The sequence below is a fragment of the Rattus rattus genome, chromosome 10 (genome assembly GCF_011064425.1).
Source record: "Rattus rattus isolate New Zealand chromosome 10, Rrattus_CSIRO_v1, whole genome shotgun sequence".
Taxonomy (NCBI): Eukaryota; Metazoa; Chordata; class Mammalia; order Rodentia; family Muridae; genus Rattus; species Rattus rattus.
The window spans coordinates 33,198,209-33,215,932 of NC_046163.1; the positions used below are offsets into that span (position 1 = coordinate 33,198,209).

At 46.4% G+C, this 17,724-nt stretch overlaps 1 protein-coding gene across 1 annotated transcript; it reads left to right on the plus strand.

Annotated features, from left to right (window-relative positions):
• The first annotated feature begins 6,703 nt into the window (after window positions 1–6,703).
• On the plus strand, window positions 6,704–16,483 carry Rnasel (ribonuclease L). Its single transcript, XM_032914999.1, has 7 exons — window positions 6,704–7,561; window positions 8,209–9,773; window positions 11,069–11,154; window positions 12,497–12,702; window positions 13,353–13,485; window positions 14,320–14,450; window positions 16,072–16,483. The coding sequence occupies exons 2-7, from the start codon at window positions 8,318–8,320 to the stop codon at window positions 16,241–16,243; spliced, it is 2,184 nt and encodes a 727-aa protein (XP_032770890.1). The 5' UTR covers window positions 6,704–7,561; window positions 8,209–8,317; the 3' UTR covers window positions 16,244–16,483.
• The last annotated feature ends 1,241 nt before the right edge of the window (window positions 16,484–17,724 follow it).

Consider the following 17,724-nt stretch of genomic DNA (forward strand, 5'->3'; position numbering starts at 1 on the left):
TGTGTGTGTGTGTGTGTGTGTGTGCATGCCAGAGATCAGAGGACAATTTACAGGAGCTGGTTCTCTGCTTCTACCTTTTGGGTTCTGGGGGTTGAACTCAGGTGGTCAGCCTTGGCAGCAAGCATTTTTACCTGCTGAGCCATCTCGCTAGCCATGGGCCCTCTGTCCCTGTTTTCCCACTGCTGTAGATGTTTGCACACATAAAAACATGGCTATTCCTTAATGCTACAAAGGGTCATAACCTCCTTTTGCCAGACTAAAGACTCCTGCTTTATGCATGTTTTTGTCCCTGGTTTTTCTCTGTATTTTATCTTCTGCCTGGAGAATTCCAGAACCCCAGATGAGAAAATGTAAGATGAGGGGGCAGGCATCAGTTAAGCCAGTATGTCATGGAGAACACAACAGTCAGCAAACAAACCTAGGCCAGAACAGTGCTTTCCAGGGCCGAGGAGAGCCAGCCGATCCCTTATGCTCTGCTGCCCTCCTGTGGCCATAAGTATATATAGTCTTAGGTTTGTCTAACTTCTTGAGTCTATTTATCTATGAATGCAGGGGCCTGCAGCTGGGATGAAAGATGGGTGTGAGCGGTTCAGTGTGGGTTCTGGGAGCACTTGGGTCCTCCAGACAGATGTATTCTTAACAGCGGAGCTGCCTTCTCCAGCCCAAACTTCCACTGGTTTCTAAAGCTGTGTCTTTCCCCGTGGAATTCTATATAATGGCTAGAATTTGTTTTATTAATTCATTTTGGTGAACATAGAAAATTTTGATGAAATTGGAATTATTAACACAGTTTCTAACACAGTGCGTATAGGAGTTAAGGCAAGATTTACTTAGTTCATAGGGGAAAAGACTGTTCAGAGGTCCAGGGACTATGAGGTGCAAATTCAAGGCGGGTGGAGTGCTTGAAATTGGTCCAGGAGAAGACAGAGAAGCCTGAAGTTAAGTATCGGATCCTAAGTTAAGTGGTTGATCCTAAGGGCGAGAGATGCAAGGGGCTTAGGGACCGTATTACAGGGTAGATGCACTCACCTGCAGGGAGCAAAGGCAGGCAGGCAAAGCTTGCAGCCTTTCTCCTGCAGATCTTAGCAGCAGCTAAAAGGTGCTGCACACTTTTCTCTTTGCTAATATCCTATCCGATCAGGTGATAGCTGAGACTAACCATCACAGCCACGAGCTCAGACACCGCCTTAGACTTTGAGTAAAGCAAGAATGTGTGGATTTTTGTATCAAGCTTCCATATAAGGGAAAGTCCTCCTTTTAGCCATCCACAGGGCAGCTCACAGAAAGCATGGCGTAGCGCTCAGAGCTACGCGACTGACTTTAATCTCATGCCTGCGGCTTGCTAATCAGTAGATTTCTCAATTTCTCAGACTCTCACTTTGTGTTATAAAATGTGACTATAAATAGTTATTGGCTTCAGAGAGCTTTAGTAATGGTGGGAAACGTGTGAAAAGTGTGTGTCAGACAGCCTGGTGACTGAGGCAGACGCTGCTCTAAATACTTTACCTACGTTAACTCCTGTAATCCTTGTAAGAATCCTATAACATTAAAAACATAGATGCCAGGAAGTTTAAGTGAACCACTCAAATGGAAAGAGGTGCCCGTTAGCCGAGGCTGCCCAGCAAGCTCATCCAGACCATTCGCACGTTGCAGACAGGAGAAGCTCAACGACCTGTCGATTCATCCGTACCGTATTGCCTTCTACCCGAGATCCCAGAGGTTTTTGGTAAACTAAGTGCAGGTCTGGAAATGAGCTTGAAGTCAAGCCCCACAGTCTGATTCTCTTTTTGGTCAAACAAAGGATTGAGGCTTCCTACCCCTGTTCCTGAACCACCGAGAAGTGTGGTTCAGGAGGAAGAGGGGGATATCCTCCCATTTGCCTCGCCGTGTGTTTCCTTCCTGTGTATCCAGTCCTGGCTTCCCACTCACTCCTGTCTACCCTTGGTAAATTATTCCTTCTTCAAAGTTTAAACCCACCCAGGGGCTGTCAACTGTCGGCGCCAGCACCGAGACAGTACCGAGAATCGGGCGAAAGCCTACGGGATGAAAGAAACACACATACACACACACAGGTTATCGTGTCAAGCCAGGAGAGGAAGAGAGAGAGAAGAGAGAGAGAGAGAGAGAGAGAGAGAGATGGAAGGAAGGAAGGAAGAGTGAGGAGGAATAGTGATAGTGAGTGAGAGAGAGTCCTGTAGCTATTCACCACTTATATACCCAAGTCTCCAGGTAGAAAATAACTGGGAAGCACAGTGGGAGACCCTGGCTCGTGACTTCGGTAACAAAAGACCAATTACGAGACCTGAATTAATTAGGGAGAAATCCGAGAAGACCAGCCTAAATCTCAAGGATAAAGGCTGAGGAAGTAAAAGGCAGAAGTAAATTGACCAGCACCCAGGTGTGGTCCAGGTGTGTCAGTTCCACATGCATCAGCCGGGCTCAGCAGAGGTCATGCAGTGGAGACACCGGGTGTTTACTGCTTGGTCTTTTCTTCCTGTGCCGTAAATACATGGGAGAGGCCTCTGTCCAACAATCCCATGACTTTTACTGTGGCCATGCAGTTACAAAGCGGCCAGGCCCAAATCCGATATGGCACTACAGTCAACGGCCTGATCTCTTCTCCTGCTGGAAGAGATCTTTCTCTTGGACCATGTCTTTTGGTTCACGATGGTCCAAAGGAAGTCACGGTTCCTGTCTGGTGCCAGCTGCCCTTCCTCTCATGCTCACGTGACATGACCATTAAAGAATTACTATGTTTTCCTCACAAGGTGAGGACTTGTACTTCCAGTCCTGGCCTTGATACAGAGTTCAGTTTTCTATTGGAATCTGATGGTTGCCTTCCTCTGTTATTCACTGGGTCTGTTATTCTTGTATTAATTGTCTTTAGGATTTTATTATATGCACATTTTCTATTATAGGTGGCCTCACGTAATTTTTAGAATTGGGGTTTGGATATATATATATATATAAAACACATATATATTACATATATAACATATATATTACATATATTACATATATATTACACATATATATTACACACATATATATTACATATATTACACACACACACACACATATATATATATATATATATATATATATATATATATGCCTTATCTCTTACAAATCGGTTAGATCTGCAACTACTCCAGGATCTGGTCTGGGTTGTTTAAAACTCTTCTCTGAGGAGAAAGTTCCAGGATGTAGGAAATAGTACTTAGCTTTTCAAAATGACCCATTCAGACTGGCTGACTTCTTTTGTAAGCGGAACCTTTTCTCCAGTGTATCAACTGTGGCTCAACTCTAAATATGAGAGAACACACATACACGTGAGCAAAATTGCCCTGGAAGCTCGGCTCAGCGGCTGTTTGAATTACTTCCCGTGGACATAAACAGCCCTGCAGATGACAGCAGCAATTAGAGCCATCCCGTGATCGCGGTCCGGGGAACAAGACACAAACAAGAGAACTGGTAAGCGTGACCAAAAGGAGCTGAAGGTCGCCTCTGCTGGCTAGCCTGAGTGACTGCTGCCTCTGAGGTGTCTAGCTCCCCTTTGTTTAGTCTGGTTCCTAGAAAACAACAGCGAAAGTGGCCAGTGTGGAATTCGTCTTGCTTCCAAACAGCATCGAGTCACTCCCGGATCTTTGTTTCATTGCACCTCAGATCATCCGAATAGCCCAAGCTTGTCAGGCTCAGGTAATCAAGTCTTGGATTTTCTCTAAGCTACTCAGTGTTTTCTGGGCGGAGTTTTTCCTATTCGTAGCAACTTCCTACACTGTTTATCACAGGCAAGCTTCCTGGGCTTCCCCACAAGCTGCTCTGGTGAGGCAAAGAGCCAGTATGCTCTAGGAGTCTTTATCACCTCGTCTGCCTAATTCTAACAGTCTCCGTTAAAGGAAACACTTTGGGCATTCCATTTAGCAAGCCTCAGCTGAATCGGAAGTGGTTTGTGGCTCAGGTGGCAGTCAAAACCAGAACAGTTTTAGAGCTCAGAGCCGTGGTCACACAGCTGCTGCTAGGGAATTAATTGCCCCCATCAGCTCGGCCTGTCGGCATGTTTGTGGGGGCATTTTCTTGATTAATGACCAATGTGGGTGGTGTCACCTCTGATCAGGTGGTCCTATAGAAGGAAAACAAACTGAACAGGCTCTGGGGGAAGTCAGTCGACATCGTCCTCTATGGTCTCTGATTCAGTTCCTGTCTTGATTTCTACTTTGGCTTCCCTTGATGCTGGAGTATATAACTAGCAATCAAATAAGCCCTTTCTCTCCAACATGCTTTTAATCAGTGCCTTACCACAGCAACAGAGGAAACTCGGACTGTTGTCTAGAGACAGAAACACAGAAATGACGCATAGTGACGGTGTGCTTGCTTCCTTAAAGCTTAGCCTCTCAGTCAGTCAGCTGAAACTGGCTGAAGTTTAGTTGCAGCGGTTGGCTGAGACTCAATGCTCTGTGACAAGAGTACATTCATAAACTTTCCATAGTTATGAGTTAACTTTGGTTGTGGCTTATTACTTGAGGACAGAGGCACCCCAAGACCAAACAGAGTTTTAACATCTCCCCACTTCCCAAGTTTGGCGGCCATCTTGCTCAGAATGGAATCCGAAGTCTTTACAAGGGTCCCTAAGGTCCTACATGACTCGCACCCCCCCCCCATTCCCCATTTCTCTCCCTCACTGGTCTGTAAGCTCTTCCTCGATTATACCAGGACCGTTTGGCCTCAGGCCCTTTGTACCCACAGCTCCTACTGAGGTGTCTGTGTAGTGTGCTTCTGAGCCTTCCCCCAGACTTTGCTCAAATGTCTTTGGAACAAAGACCACCTATCATCCTATGGAAAGTCTCCATTCTGGTGTGTGTGTGTGTGTGTGTAGGCCAGTGGATAACCTCAAGTATCATTCTTTAGGCACTGACCACCTCTCATTGGCTTAGAACCTACCAAGTAGACCCAGGAGACCTCCGCCGAGTCTCTCTTTTTAGTGGTTTCTAAGATTGAATTCAGGCCCCATGCTCACAGGGCCAACACTTTAATGACTGCCTGTGTCTCTGGGACTCCCATTCCAGGACTCTAACCCCCCGGGGCTCCCCAGCCCCACGTCTTCCCTGTGGGTTTTTCACCATAAGACTCACTACATGATGGGGCTGCTTCTCTTCCCTGTCTGGCTTCAGTGAGAACAAAGGTGGGCGTGTCCTTCTCTTGATACAGCCCAATTTCCAAAGCACAGCAAGCTACTTTCCCACTTTATCCCCTGGTTTCTCTAGCTGTAAAGTGGGGTGAAAAGCAGTAGCTATCGCAGGATTGGCTCCCCTGACTTGGTATTTGTGACGTGCTCAGAACAGTTCCTGAAGACCCAAGAGCGATGCAAATGTTTTCTGTTATTTGCATAATCGCCACCACCACCACCAGCAGCACCACCAGAATCCTCGTTACTATTATCTGTTCAGGTAGCAAAATAGCACACACGAGGACACATCAGAAGCAGCAGGATATATCGAGGCACTAGAAGACAGCACCTATGAAGCCTGTAGGAATAGGGGCTGTGAGGGACTGCTTCATACCTGGAAATCTTATTATATACACTTTTGTAAAATGTACTAATGGGGCTAGAGACTCAGCAGGTAAAGATGCTTGCCAGACAGGCCTGGCAACCTGAGCTTGAACTCTGGAAGTTTGCACAGGCGGAAGCAGAGAACTGACACCCAAAGTTGCCTTCGACCTCCATCAGCCTGCCGAGACATACACCGCATGTACACGCACACAATATTCCTCCTCTGCCTCAAGGGTTGGTGTAGTAAGCTGCTGTATTCCAAGCACTTAACAGTCATCACTGGCAACAGACTCTCTGCCTGCTATGTATTAGCTAAGGGATGGTTTGAATATGCTTGGCTCAGGGAGTGGCACTATTAGGAGGTGTGGCCTTGTTGGAGTAGGTGTGTCACTGTGGGCGTGGGCTTTAAGACTTTCCTCCTAGTTGCCTGGAAGCCAGTCTTCCACTAGCAGCCTTCAGAGGAAGATGTGGAACTCTCAGCTCTGCCTGCACCATGCCTGCCTGGATGCTGCCATGCTCCCACCTTGATGATGGTGGACTGAACCTCTGAACCTGTAAGGCAGCCCCAATTAAATGCTGTCCTTTATAAGACTTGCCTTGGTCATGGTGTCTGTTCACAGTGGTAAAACCCTCACTAAGCCAAGATGACTACCTAGTGGATTATGCAGTCATTTCCTTGTTTTCTTCCAAGGGGACTTGTGATAACGGAGAAGACACAGAGTAATGGGTGACGTTGGTTCCTATAACCTGAAAGGTGAGGGCAGTGATGCCTACTAAATCTGTCCTCCGAGGTCAGGGGAACAGCTCTTGTCTTCCTCCAGGAGGAGAAGATTGCTCAGGCTGTCCCTGGACTGACCCTGCACTCAATGCTTTCTGTTCTTCATTTTCTCACTCCTTTCTTGGCTCCGCCTTGATGGCTCAGGGACACCGCCACAAGGAAATGTTTCCTCTAAGGAGTGTTCTTAAGGGGTTGTTGCTGTCATAGGAATGTTTGCTGAGAGGAGGAGGGTAAGGTACACTGGGGAGAGCTGGCTGAGGAGTCGTTCCTTGTCTAATCTCTCTTCTCTTCTCTTCTCTTCTCTTCCTCTCTCTCTCTCTCTCTCTCTCTCTCTCTCTCTCTCTCTCTCTCTCTCTCTCTCTCTCTCTCATTCTGGCTGGGTGGGGGTGGCCGGGAGGATTGGGGAGCTGGGACTGATAGCCACTGGGCAGCAGCCCCATGCTTGCCTGCTTGAAAGCCTTTCCTCCTAAGGTGCCTTGAGGGCTCCTACACTGTTTCTTTGCATCCTCTGTTTCTGGGGCAGCTCTGCTAAGAGGAAGGAGAAAACGAAAGTGAAAGTAGGCTCGTTTGCTGCGGGGCTCCATTCTGACTGGGCTTCTCCTCCCAGCATGCCCTGATTTTCTTCCCTCCTCTGCTCCTTACCATACACCAACCCACTTCACAGCCTGTGGCAGTTAGGACCCATTACGAAAACGCTTCGGTGCTTGGTATTCAGAATATACCGCAGATGCAGATCTCAAAGGAGGGGGTTTTGTACATTTTGTAGCAGACACAGATAATTAGATGTTCAGGCTGATGAATGAACAGGTAAACCTCGGGCTGAGGGAGGGCCCTGGGCTAAATGACCCTCCTGGTAGGGTACATGGATGAGTGAGTGTGGGGGGAGTATTTGCTACACTCCCCAGGACACCGTCTGCAATGGTCCTGTTTATTGTTGTCTTCTGTTGAGGAAACAAAATTGTGAGTCCGTGGTTTAAGAATGTGCAACCAGGAAGTGGCAGTCAAAAGTTGCAGACCCAGAAACTCAAAGCTGAGTTCTACTTTTCACATTTTTTTCAACCGCCACTGCTTCAATTAAAACAGGCAGGGGTCCGGAGAGGAGGAGCAGTGAGTGTGGAGTGACCAGTCTCACCTAGGACAAAGAAAGCCAGATGGACAAAGTCAAACAAATCCACTTGTCTTCCTAAAGGAGCTTGCACTCCCCACTAGCCCCAGAAGCTGCCAGTTACTCGGTAAGTACGTTTATAGAATATTGGAGAAAAAAAGTAGTTCGTTTTCATGACTAGTCATGAAATTTTAAGATGTCTATTATAAGAACTATTATAGGAGAACTAGATAAAAATGAGCTAGATTTCCAACATCATTTAGACTTGTTTTAATTCTTGAAATATCATTTCAAATATTAAAATATTGAAGGTTAGAAAATTGAAACAAGCACGTAAGTGTGTCACTTAGCCTGACCCCAGCCTGGAAAGAAAGCTGTCCCCGTGTACTAAATATAACAACGGCGTGATATAAACATGGATGACGAAGATGGCAAGACAGCTCTGTAACTGCTGTTCAGCTCAAACTGAAGGAAATGGTCCAGTCGCTGTGTGAATAGGGAGCCAAGTGTAGGATCTTGTTGTGGTACACGTGTACTAAACATGTAGCAGTCACTTTGGGGGTGTGGGTCCATGGGGTAATAGTTTCTTCATTTTAAATTTACCTCGATTCATACTAGTCTACATGGTATACATTTTATACGTCTAAGAAATTATTAATTAAGCATGTAAACGTGTTTAGAAAGACTACGTAGAGGTAAAACTGAATCCCAAGCCAGGGGACTTTTCCCCCCCCTGTCTGAAATGACAAAGCTCCCCTCTTTATTCATGTACAGATGAGCTGTCAGAAGACAGAATATATCAGCCCAATTCCTACCGCAAGACTCTCTTCGTGTCCCCAAGAAACGCACGTGTTCATTGCTCGAGGAAAAGGCATTGACTATCATGGAGACCATGGATCATAGCACACCTCAGTGTGGATCCGCATCAGCAGATGATCTTTTGTTGATAGAAGCTGTTAACGAGGGAGATGTTGACAGGGTCCAGCAATTGTTAGAACAAGGGGCTGATGCCAATGTCTGTGAAGAATCTGGGGGCTGGACACCTTTGCACAACGCGGTGCAGTCTGGCAGGGTAGATATTGTGAATCTCCTGCTTCGTTATGGTGCTGACCCTCATCGGAGGAAGAAGAATGGGGCCACCCCCTTCATCATTGCTGGGATCTGTGGAGATGTGAGTCTGCTCCAGATTTTCCTCTCTCGAGGTGCAAACATCGATGAGCGTGACATGCACGGATTCACGGCTTTCATGGAAGCTGCTGAGTATGGTAACGTTGAAGCCCTAAAATTCCTTTTTGCTAAAGGGGCCGATGTGAATTTGAGACGGGAGACAACGGAGGACAAAACGCGACTGAAGCAAGGAGGGGCCACGGCTCTCATGAGCGCTGCAGAGAAAGGCCACCCGGAAGTCGTGAGAATTCTCCTCGATGAAATGAAGGCAGAAGCCGATGCTCGGGACAATATGGGCAGAAATGCCTTGATCCGTTCTCTGCTGAAACTCGATTGTGAAAATCATGTGGAGGAGATCACTTCAGTTCTGATTCAATATGGTGCTGATATTAATGTGAGAGGGGAGGGAGGGAAGACGCCTCTGATCTCAGCAGTGGAGAGGAAGCACACAGGTTTGGTGCAGATGCTCCTGAGTCAGAAGGGCATAAAGGTGAATGACAGAGATAGCGAGGACAAGACGGCGCTGCGAATTGCTGTTGAACTCAAACTGAGGGAAATCGTCCAGCTGCTTCTTGAAAAGGGAGCCGATACCAAGTGTGGCAATCTTGTTTGGATAGCCAAGAGTAAGTATGACCATGGTCTAGAAAAACTTCTTCGCTCATATGAAGCTAATCACGACACCAACCCTCCTGCTAAAGACTGGTTGCCTCACAGTGCATGCTGGGGGGAGGCCTTGAAAAGACTCCACAGTATGTCTCGACCCATGATTGGCAAACTCAAGATCTTCATGAATGATTACTATAAAATTGCCAGCACTTCTGAAGGGGGCATCTACCTAGGGATCTATGACAATCGAGAGGTGGCTGTGAAGGTCTTCTGTGAGAATAGCTCACGTGGACGTAAGGAAGTCTCTTGTCTGCGGGACTGTGGAGACCACAGTAACTTACTGACTTTCTATGGAAGCGAGGAGCACAGGGGCATTTGGTATGTGTGTGTGTCCCTGTGTGAGTGGACATTGGAAGAGTTCCCGAATGTGCCCAGAGAGGAACCTATGGAGAAAGGGGAAGACAAGTTTGCCCTCAGTGTCCTATTGTCTATATTTAAGGGTGTTCAAAAACTACACATGCATGGATATTCCCATCAGAACCTGCAACCGCCAAACATCCTAATAGGTGAGGCCCTATGACGGTCTTGTATGTGTGCCTGGGATAGAACCACAGACTAAGCGATTTGTAATGATTGCAGATTTATTTCTGGTAGTCATGGAGATTAGCAGGGGTCACCTCTCGTAGGCTAAATCTGTCGGTGCCAGCACCGACATGGTACCGAGAATCGGGCGAAAGCCTACAGGATGAAAGAAACACACATACACACACACAGGTTATCGTGTCAAGCCAGGAGAGGAAGAGAGAGAGAGAGAGAGAGAGAGAGAGAGAGACAGAGAGAGAGAGAGACAGAAGAAGAGTGAGAGTGAGGAGGAATAGTGAGAGACTCCTGTAGCTTTATTCACCACTTATATACCCAAGTCTCCAGGTAGAAAATAACTGGGAAGCACAGTGGGAAACCCTGGCTCGTGACTACCTGGCTCGTGACTTCGGTAACAAAAGACCAACTATGAGACCTGAATTAATTAGGGAGAAATCCCAGAAGACCAGCCTAAATCTCAAGGATAAAGGCTGAGGAAGTAAAAGGCAGAAGTAAATTGACCAGCACCCAGGTGTGGCCCAGGTGTGTCAGTTCCACATGCGTCAGCCGGGCTCAGCAGGGGTCATGCAGTGGAGACACCGGGTGTTTATTACTTGGTCTTTTCTTCCTGTGCCGTAAATACATGGGAGAGGCCTGTCCAACAATCCCATAACTTCTTAGCTGTGGCCATGCAGTTACAAAGCTGCCAGGCCCAAATCTCACTACATAAATCCTTGACTTCAATGCACCTTTACCTCTCATTGCCAACTTCCATCATTCCCTCATTCCTTTTTCTGGGGACTCAATGGCTTCTTTAAGAAGGAAGAAGGGTCTGAAGGGGCTGGGGAGAGGCTCAGAACCAGCACATCTTTGGCTCATGATGGTAGCGTACAGTAGCAGAGTAGCTTGGGACTGACTGAACGGAAGTCAAGGCTAAGACCTGAGAACCCTGTTGGTTAGCGGTTAGTGAGCCGTAGGATATAACCTGAACTATGACCACCGGCCCCTTTCCAGTGCTGTGCGCCAGGAGCTGTGGGAGTCGAGAGGCGCTTAACGTCACCCTCATCTTTTCTTACTGTCTGCCCTATGAAAACTAAAATGTGTGTCCTGCTCTTGACAGATGCCTAATAGGTCAAATGAGGCTGGATATGAGCCAATAGCATAATTATTGATCTTCAGAGAGGATAAATAGATTGTATAACTTGTTACATATTTATTTAAGTGATTTGACAGTCACTCCATAATTTTTTGTCTTTCATGCACCTCTGAAACTGTCTCTTAGATTCCGAGAAAGCTGTCCGGCTGGCAGATTTTGATGAGAGCATCCGGTGGACGGAAGAGTCACAGACGGTCCAGAGAGACTTGGAGGTAATTCCTGTGCTCTAGTTAACCTTTTCTGTTCTCTGCTTCCTGGTCTGTTCATTACCTCACTTCCCGCGGCCGGGTAGAGAACTTATTTTAACCCGGAAGAAAAGACTTTCCACAGCTTCCTCCACCTTGCGCACAGTGGCATTTCCATGCGTCTCTCCTACAGGAGAACTTTCATGGGGCAGAGGAGTGGGTATAATAACTAGACTGGCATGGAGTCATCTTTCACCGTGGCCCCTTTCTTGGTCTCTAACTTTGCACTTCCTCCTCCACGAGCTGGATAAGTAACTAAACAGAGGGTGCCTCTTCCAAGGCTTCCAGGAGGCATATCTGAACACTTCAGTGGTTCCCTCTGCAAACAGTTTCCTGCCTAAAGATAAAGCAATGAGATTTCCTCCCAACTCTATTCAAACTCACCCACTGAGCACCAAAGAAAATCCAGAGACGGAGGCTCTTCCTGGGAGGGGTGAGGTCAGCCTTCAGGCTTGGAGGAGGCAGAGCTCAGCACAAGTGTCAAGACTGTAAAGTGCTTCTGCAAGGACACAGAGCTAGGTCCCGTGCATGGAAGCTTCCAGGCTGGTTCAGGAACAGTTGGGCAGTCCTATCCTGGATAATAACCAACGAGCAATAGCTTTGATTCTGGGTTTGGTGGCTTCTAACTTCAGTCCCCACCACACCCCTACTCCCACCCATCCCCGCACCCCCTTGGTATCTAGTATAGCTGTCTCTTGTGCTGGTCACTGCCTATTTCTCTGCCTTACTGAAACCTAGTTCCCTCAGCTAGCTCTGTGTTCCATCTGACTGGGAATGACTCCATTATCTGTCGCCTCACTGTGTCCAGTTCCTAACTTGTCCCAAGGCTGTCCCCTTTGCTTAAAGCATCCTCCCTTTCTCTGACTTATTTATATTCTGTCAGAATATTCCAGACCCAGGTAGACTCTTCTGCTGCCCACAAGTCTATCCCATGGACTCTGGACCAGGATTATCTTTCAGGAGGCTTAAGCTGCATGGGCCACATGCTGCCCCGAAGAACTCTTTGTGCATAGAGTTTGGCCTTTCTCCCCCTGTAGATTTGGAGTTCAGGGTGTTAGCCATAACACTGCAGGACCACAGGAATACAGCCCACAGGTGCCTTCCATTTCCACACTAAGAAGCTGAATGAGGGTTTGTTTAGATTATGGACTCAGAGATTTCAGCTCAGGCTGGAAGCAAGGGCTTGATAGAGCAGATCTCTGTCCAACGAAGTCGACAATCGCAAATATTAACTCTCAAATCGTCCACGTTTACCCACATAGAGAGGTAACACACTGAAATTTTGCCTCGACTTATGGCTTCTGTGCAGGACCTTGGACGGCTGGTTCTCTATGTGGTAAACAAAGGTGAGATCCCCTTTGAGACACTGAAGGGTCAGAATGATGAAGAATTGCTTACGATCGCTCCAAATGAGGAGACTAAGGACCTCGTTCATTGCCTGTTTTCTCCTGGAGAAAATGTAAAGAACCGTCTGATGGACCTGCTTGGCCATCCTTTCTTTTGGACTTGGGAGAGGTAAGTAGGACTTGGCTGTGTATTACAGCAGTGGTTCTTGTTTCTTCCTAACGCTGTGACCCTTTAGTGTAGTTCCTTCATGTGTGGTGAGCCTCTCCATAAAATTATTTTCATCAGTATGCCATAAATTTGCTACTGTTACGAATTGCAATGTAAATAGCTAATTGGCAGGATATCTGATATGTGACCCCTGTGAAAGCGTCTTTCCACTCCAGAGGGGTCGCAGCCCATAGGTGGAGAACCACTGTGCTGCAGGCTTTTCTGTGGAGAGGGAGAAGTGGTGTGGGCTACTGTCAGGGCTAGGAATCAGCAGGCCAGGCTTTTCTCTCACCCCAGCATTGTTGAAGGTGTGTCCTTGGGCAGGGTGACAACCTATGGATTTCTGGTTTTTTTTTTTTAATATCTATTGTATGTATATGAAAATGTTGCTGGGAATTGAACTCAGGACCTCTGGAAGAGCAGTCTGTGCTCTTAAGCACTGAGCCATCTCTCCAGCCCCTAGGTTTCTGGTTTTAACTACTGAAGAATAAGTGGAAAGCAACAGGAAGGCCTCTCCCAGTATGCAGACATTTTATTAAAAAATCAAAGCATATCGCGTTTTCTCCTTTTTGGAAAATACAGAATGACCATGGTAGTTCTATCGTCCTCAGCCGCTATAGAATGCTTCGGGATGTGGGAAATGAATCTGACATCAAAGTACGAAATAATAAAAGTAAACTTCTCAAGCTACTGCAGCCTCAGACACACGAGCCTTCCAGAAGCTTTGATCAGTGGACGTCTAAGGTAGGAACACCTACCTTCTGTGGTCTAGGAAGAAGAGCGTGCCTAACAGTTTGTGCTGCCTTTTCTAACTTATTTTATACACCAGCCTGTTGCTACCAGGAAGTGAATGAGGTAATTCTCTTTTCTCCAGATGAGCCCTCTTGACTCTTTTGGGTCTCTGCTCCCTCCTTCAGAGCACACTATCATTCAAGTTCTGCCTGAGGATGGCCTTGACCCTGCACATTTTCCATTCCCCCAAGTCCCCGCCAAAAAAGTCCCATTGTGATGAGAATGACTTAATTTGCTTGTTGTGACTAGCTCCGTTTCCATCGGTTTTCATGCAAACAGCATAACTTTGTTCTTTAAGTATTTCACTATTGAGAGACACCTAGGTTGGCTCCAAGCCCTGGCTACTGTGTGCAGTTCTTTGACATCCCTGTGATATGTTTCCTGAGAGTCCTTTGGATAAATAAATACTCAGCAGAATTGTAGCTGTTTGTAAGGTAGGTGTAGTTTTAGATTTTTGAAGAACCTCAATACTGATTTTCATAGTGGTTAGGCTAGTTGACACTCCCACAAAGGTTTTTAATAGGCACGGTTCCTTGGAAACTAGGCAAGTACAGACAAAAGGGAAGTTAGTAACTTACAAACACGCATTCAAATGCAGCACAATCGACGGGGTTGTGTACCTCGCTCTGAGTATCCTGTGCCTTTCATCTGTTTCTGTCTGCTTGCTTAGCTCCTTGTTGGTCGAGGGCATTTGTTCAAATTTGTATTTGTCCTGCTGATATTAACATACCATCAGGATTTGTTTTATGTTGTCATCATATCTTGGACTAACGTTTTGTTTTTTAGATCAACAAACGTGTCATGTCTGACATGAATGGTTTCTATAAACACCGAAAGGGTTATCGGGATACTGTAGGTGATCTGCTGAAGTTTATTCGGAATATAGGAGAACACATCAATGAGGAAAAAAACAGGCAGTAAGTGCTGCTTTCCTCTGCCTGCGTTATACGTGGACCGAGAACAGTTAGAAAATCCACTTCTAAGTTTGTCAGTATGGAAAGAAGAAAACTTACTTTGATAAAGAAAAGCAAGGATGGGGCCTTTAATTCCACAAATCAGGAGGCAAAGGGAGGCAGATCTCTGAGCAGTCAGCCAGGTCTACACAGTAGGTTCCAGGCCAGCCAGAACTGCACAGTAAGACCCTGCTGGTTTTATCGTCAATTACAGACAGGCCTCCTTTTCAGCTTTGCTGAGTTCTGTTGAACAGAAGAAGCTTTCTGTGTTAATAAGCATAGAAGATAGGGCTATGTAAATGTAGGCTTACAAAAGTTGCCCACATTAATTAAATCATCTTTTGCTGTCAAAAAACATTAGCTGCAAATGCACATATACACACACACTCACACACACACACACTCACACTCATATCACACTCACATCCCCATCCCTCCACACACACACACTCACACACACACACACACTCACACTCATCACACACACACACACTCACACTCATCACACACTCACACTCTTATCACACTCACATCCCCATCCCTCTGAAAGACCTCCGGAGAGGACCTTTCCCTCAGGAGGAGACCCCAAGCGCCCAATGACCGAGCCGAGGCTACTCGGATGCAATCAGCAAGAGGGTTTATTGGAAAACACAGGTACCTGCGGGCACACAGTCTCTTCGGAGGACTTGCGCGCCCAGCAGCTCCAGCATGGGGCTTTTATAGGGTTTGGGGAAGCAGAAGCGGGCGTACAGAAGCAGATGCATAGTTCTGGGGATTGGTGGATTTAAACAGGCATATAGACATGTTCACATATGATTGGTTATTTCACATGATGAGGTAATAAGGTATAGCTATACACATTGGCAGGTTTGAATCATATTCGAATGAGGTTGTAAAAGAGTACGTGCGGGCTGGGACGTCCTGAATGTCGGGGGCTAGGGGCTTATCCCTTCCTGCCAGATCCAGTACTCCTAGTCTGTTCTGTATTCCTTTCCTTTTATGGTCTGTTAGTTTTAACGGTGACTCGGCCCTAGGTATCTGGGCGTGCCTGGGCTCGTTCAAGCCTGTTGCAGCTCTGAGTTAAGACTCATGGGGTGGGTCTTTCACCTCCACACACTCATACACACACACACACACACACACACACACACACACACACACACACCTTTGCAGTTCAGACTGTTTTCTTTTTTATTATTAGAGAGTGTATATAAGGGATTGTGGTATTATTTTACCATTGTTACCATTTTGTTTATATCTATTTTTAGAATTTCATACATAGCTACTGTATTTACATAATTTCCATCCTTCTTTCTCCCTTCTAACTCTTCCTGTGTCCTCATCTAGGGGTAGGGCCTTGGGAGGGTCATCCCTGCTCCCTGTTTTGTTACCATTTTTTATGAACGAGCAAACAAGTTCAGAAAGACTGCGTTGCAAACACCTATTGAAGAGTCAAGAGGCATCTTATATCGGATTCCAAAGTCCTTCTTGCTCTTGCTAGAGTCCAGCAAGCTGCCGGGGTTTATTCTGAGAAGGAGGAAGAGCTTACGAACCAATAGGCTGACCTATTTGTGTTTCCTTTCAGAATGAAGGAGATACTTGGAGACCCTTCTCGTTATTTTCAGGAGACATTTCCAGATCTTGTAATCTATATCTACAAGAAACTAAAGGAAACGGAATTCAGAAAACACTTTCCTCAGCCTCCACCAAGCCTCAGTGTGCCAGAGGCAGCGGGACCAGGGGGTGTACAGGGCTGAGTCTTGAAAGTTCATGGGACCATTTCTTCCAGTCAGTATAGTTCTTGGCAAGTTGCACATTTCTGGTCTCTTAAGCAGCCTGGTTGCTGTGAGCACTTAGATAGCCAGTGTGTCGGTTTCTGATGCAGTAAGTTCTACACATTTCCATGATCACAAAAGCAGTGTACTACAAAGCTATACTGCCCCATTTTAGTGGATGGAATGGGGAGCGCCTTCTGTTAAGATTTCGTTTAAAAAAAATTACGTGTGTGTGTGTGTCTGTGTGTGTGTGTGTGTGTGCATGCTTGTGAAAGAGAGAGAGAGAGAGAGAGAGAGAGAGAGAGAGAGACAGAGAGACAGAGAGACAGAGAGACAGAGGAGGAGGGGGGGAGGGAGAGGCAGACAGACAGACAGGGAGGGGAGAGACTGACTGACTGATTGTGGAGTTGGTTTTCTCTTTCTACCTTTCTGTGGGTTCTGGGGATTGAACTTATGCTGTGAGGCTTATGTGGCAAGCATTTCTACTGAGTCATGCCCAGCAGCATGATTCCCATTTTCCCATGATTCCCGAGATGTGTATCAAGACTCCTGTGGCTGTAAGTTTTATATTTATCTCATTTAATCCTTCCAGTGAGCTTACAGAACAGAATTCATTGTCTCCCTTGAAGAACTGAGGCTCAGAGAATCTGAGTGACTTGCCCAGGATCGCAAAGCACTGTTTAAAAAAAAAAAAAAAAGACACAATTTTATTGTCACCTCTCACATGGGGGCTTCATCCAGCATCTCTTCTGGATGAAATTCAGGAATAGGCCAACATATGCCAAAAGGACTTCGTATTTGCTGGGTACTGTATATATCTAGGCACCATCTAAATGAATTCCATTCCTTCTGCGAGCATCTGTACTGGTGTCTCATGACTTCGAGGCTATAGTTCTCACTTGAAGTCATTTATCAGTGTCACGGCTGGCGGCGGGGAGATGGCACTACTGGCATTGAGTAAGGAGGAACCAGCGATGCCAGCAAACATTCCAGTGATGCATGAGGCAGCTACCCACAATGCCACACTAGGCACACTACGTATCAGGGGTGCTGAGGCAGAGAAAGACTGTTCTGAGCTGGCCCTGGACCCAGGACTGTGGAGTACACTGAACACCCCCAGAAGAATGATGTGGGTGTCTTTTCTTGATGCTGGATCTGAAATGAAGCAACTCCTTCTGGTGTCCACACAGGAGTCCTCACTTTCCCTCACTTCCATGCTCCATGGTGCAATGCTCTAACTGGGATACTCTCTCTAGTTCTCTGACACACTGTCACCTCGGTGCAAACTTTATCCTTTTGAGCTCCAGCCCTCCTCCAATCAAAGCCCTATCCTTAGGGCCTTTGTATCTTTACTGCTTAGTAAAAACTTTGCTCTGTGATAATGCTTGATAAGTTTCAACTGAATAATCAATGGACAATCTTTGCACATGTTCAACGACGATGATAAACCTTTAGGATTTACA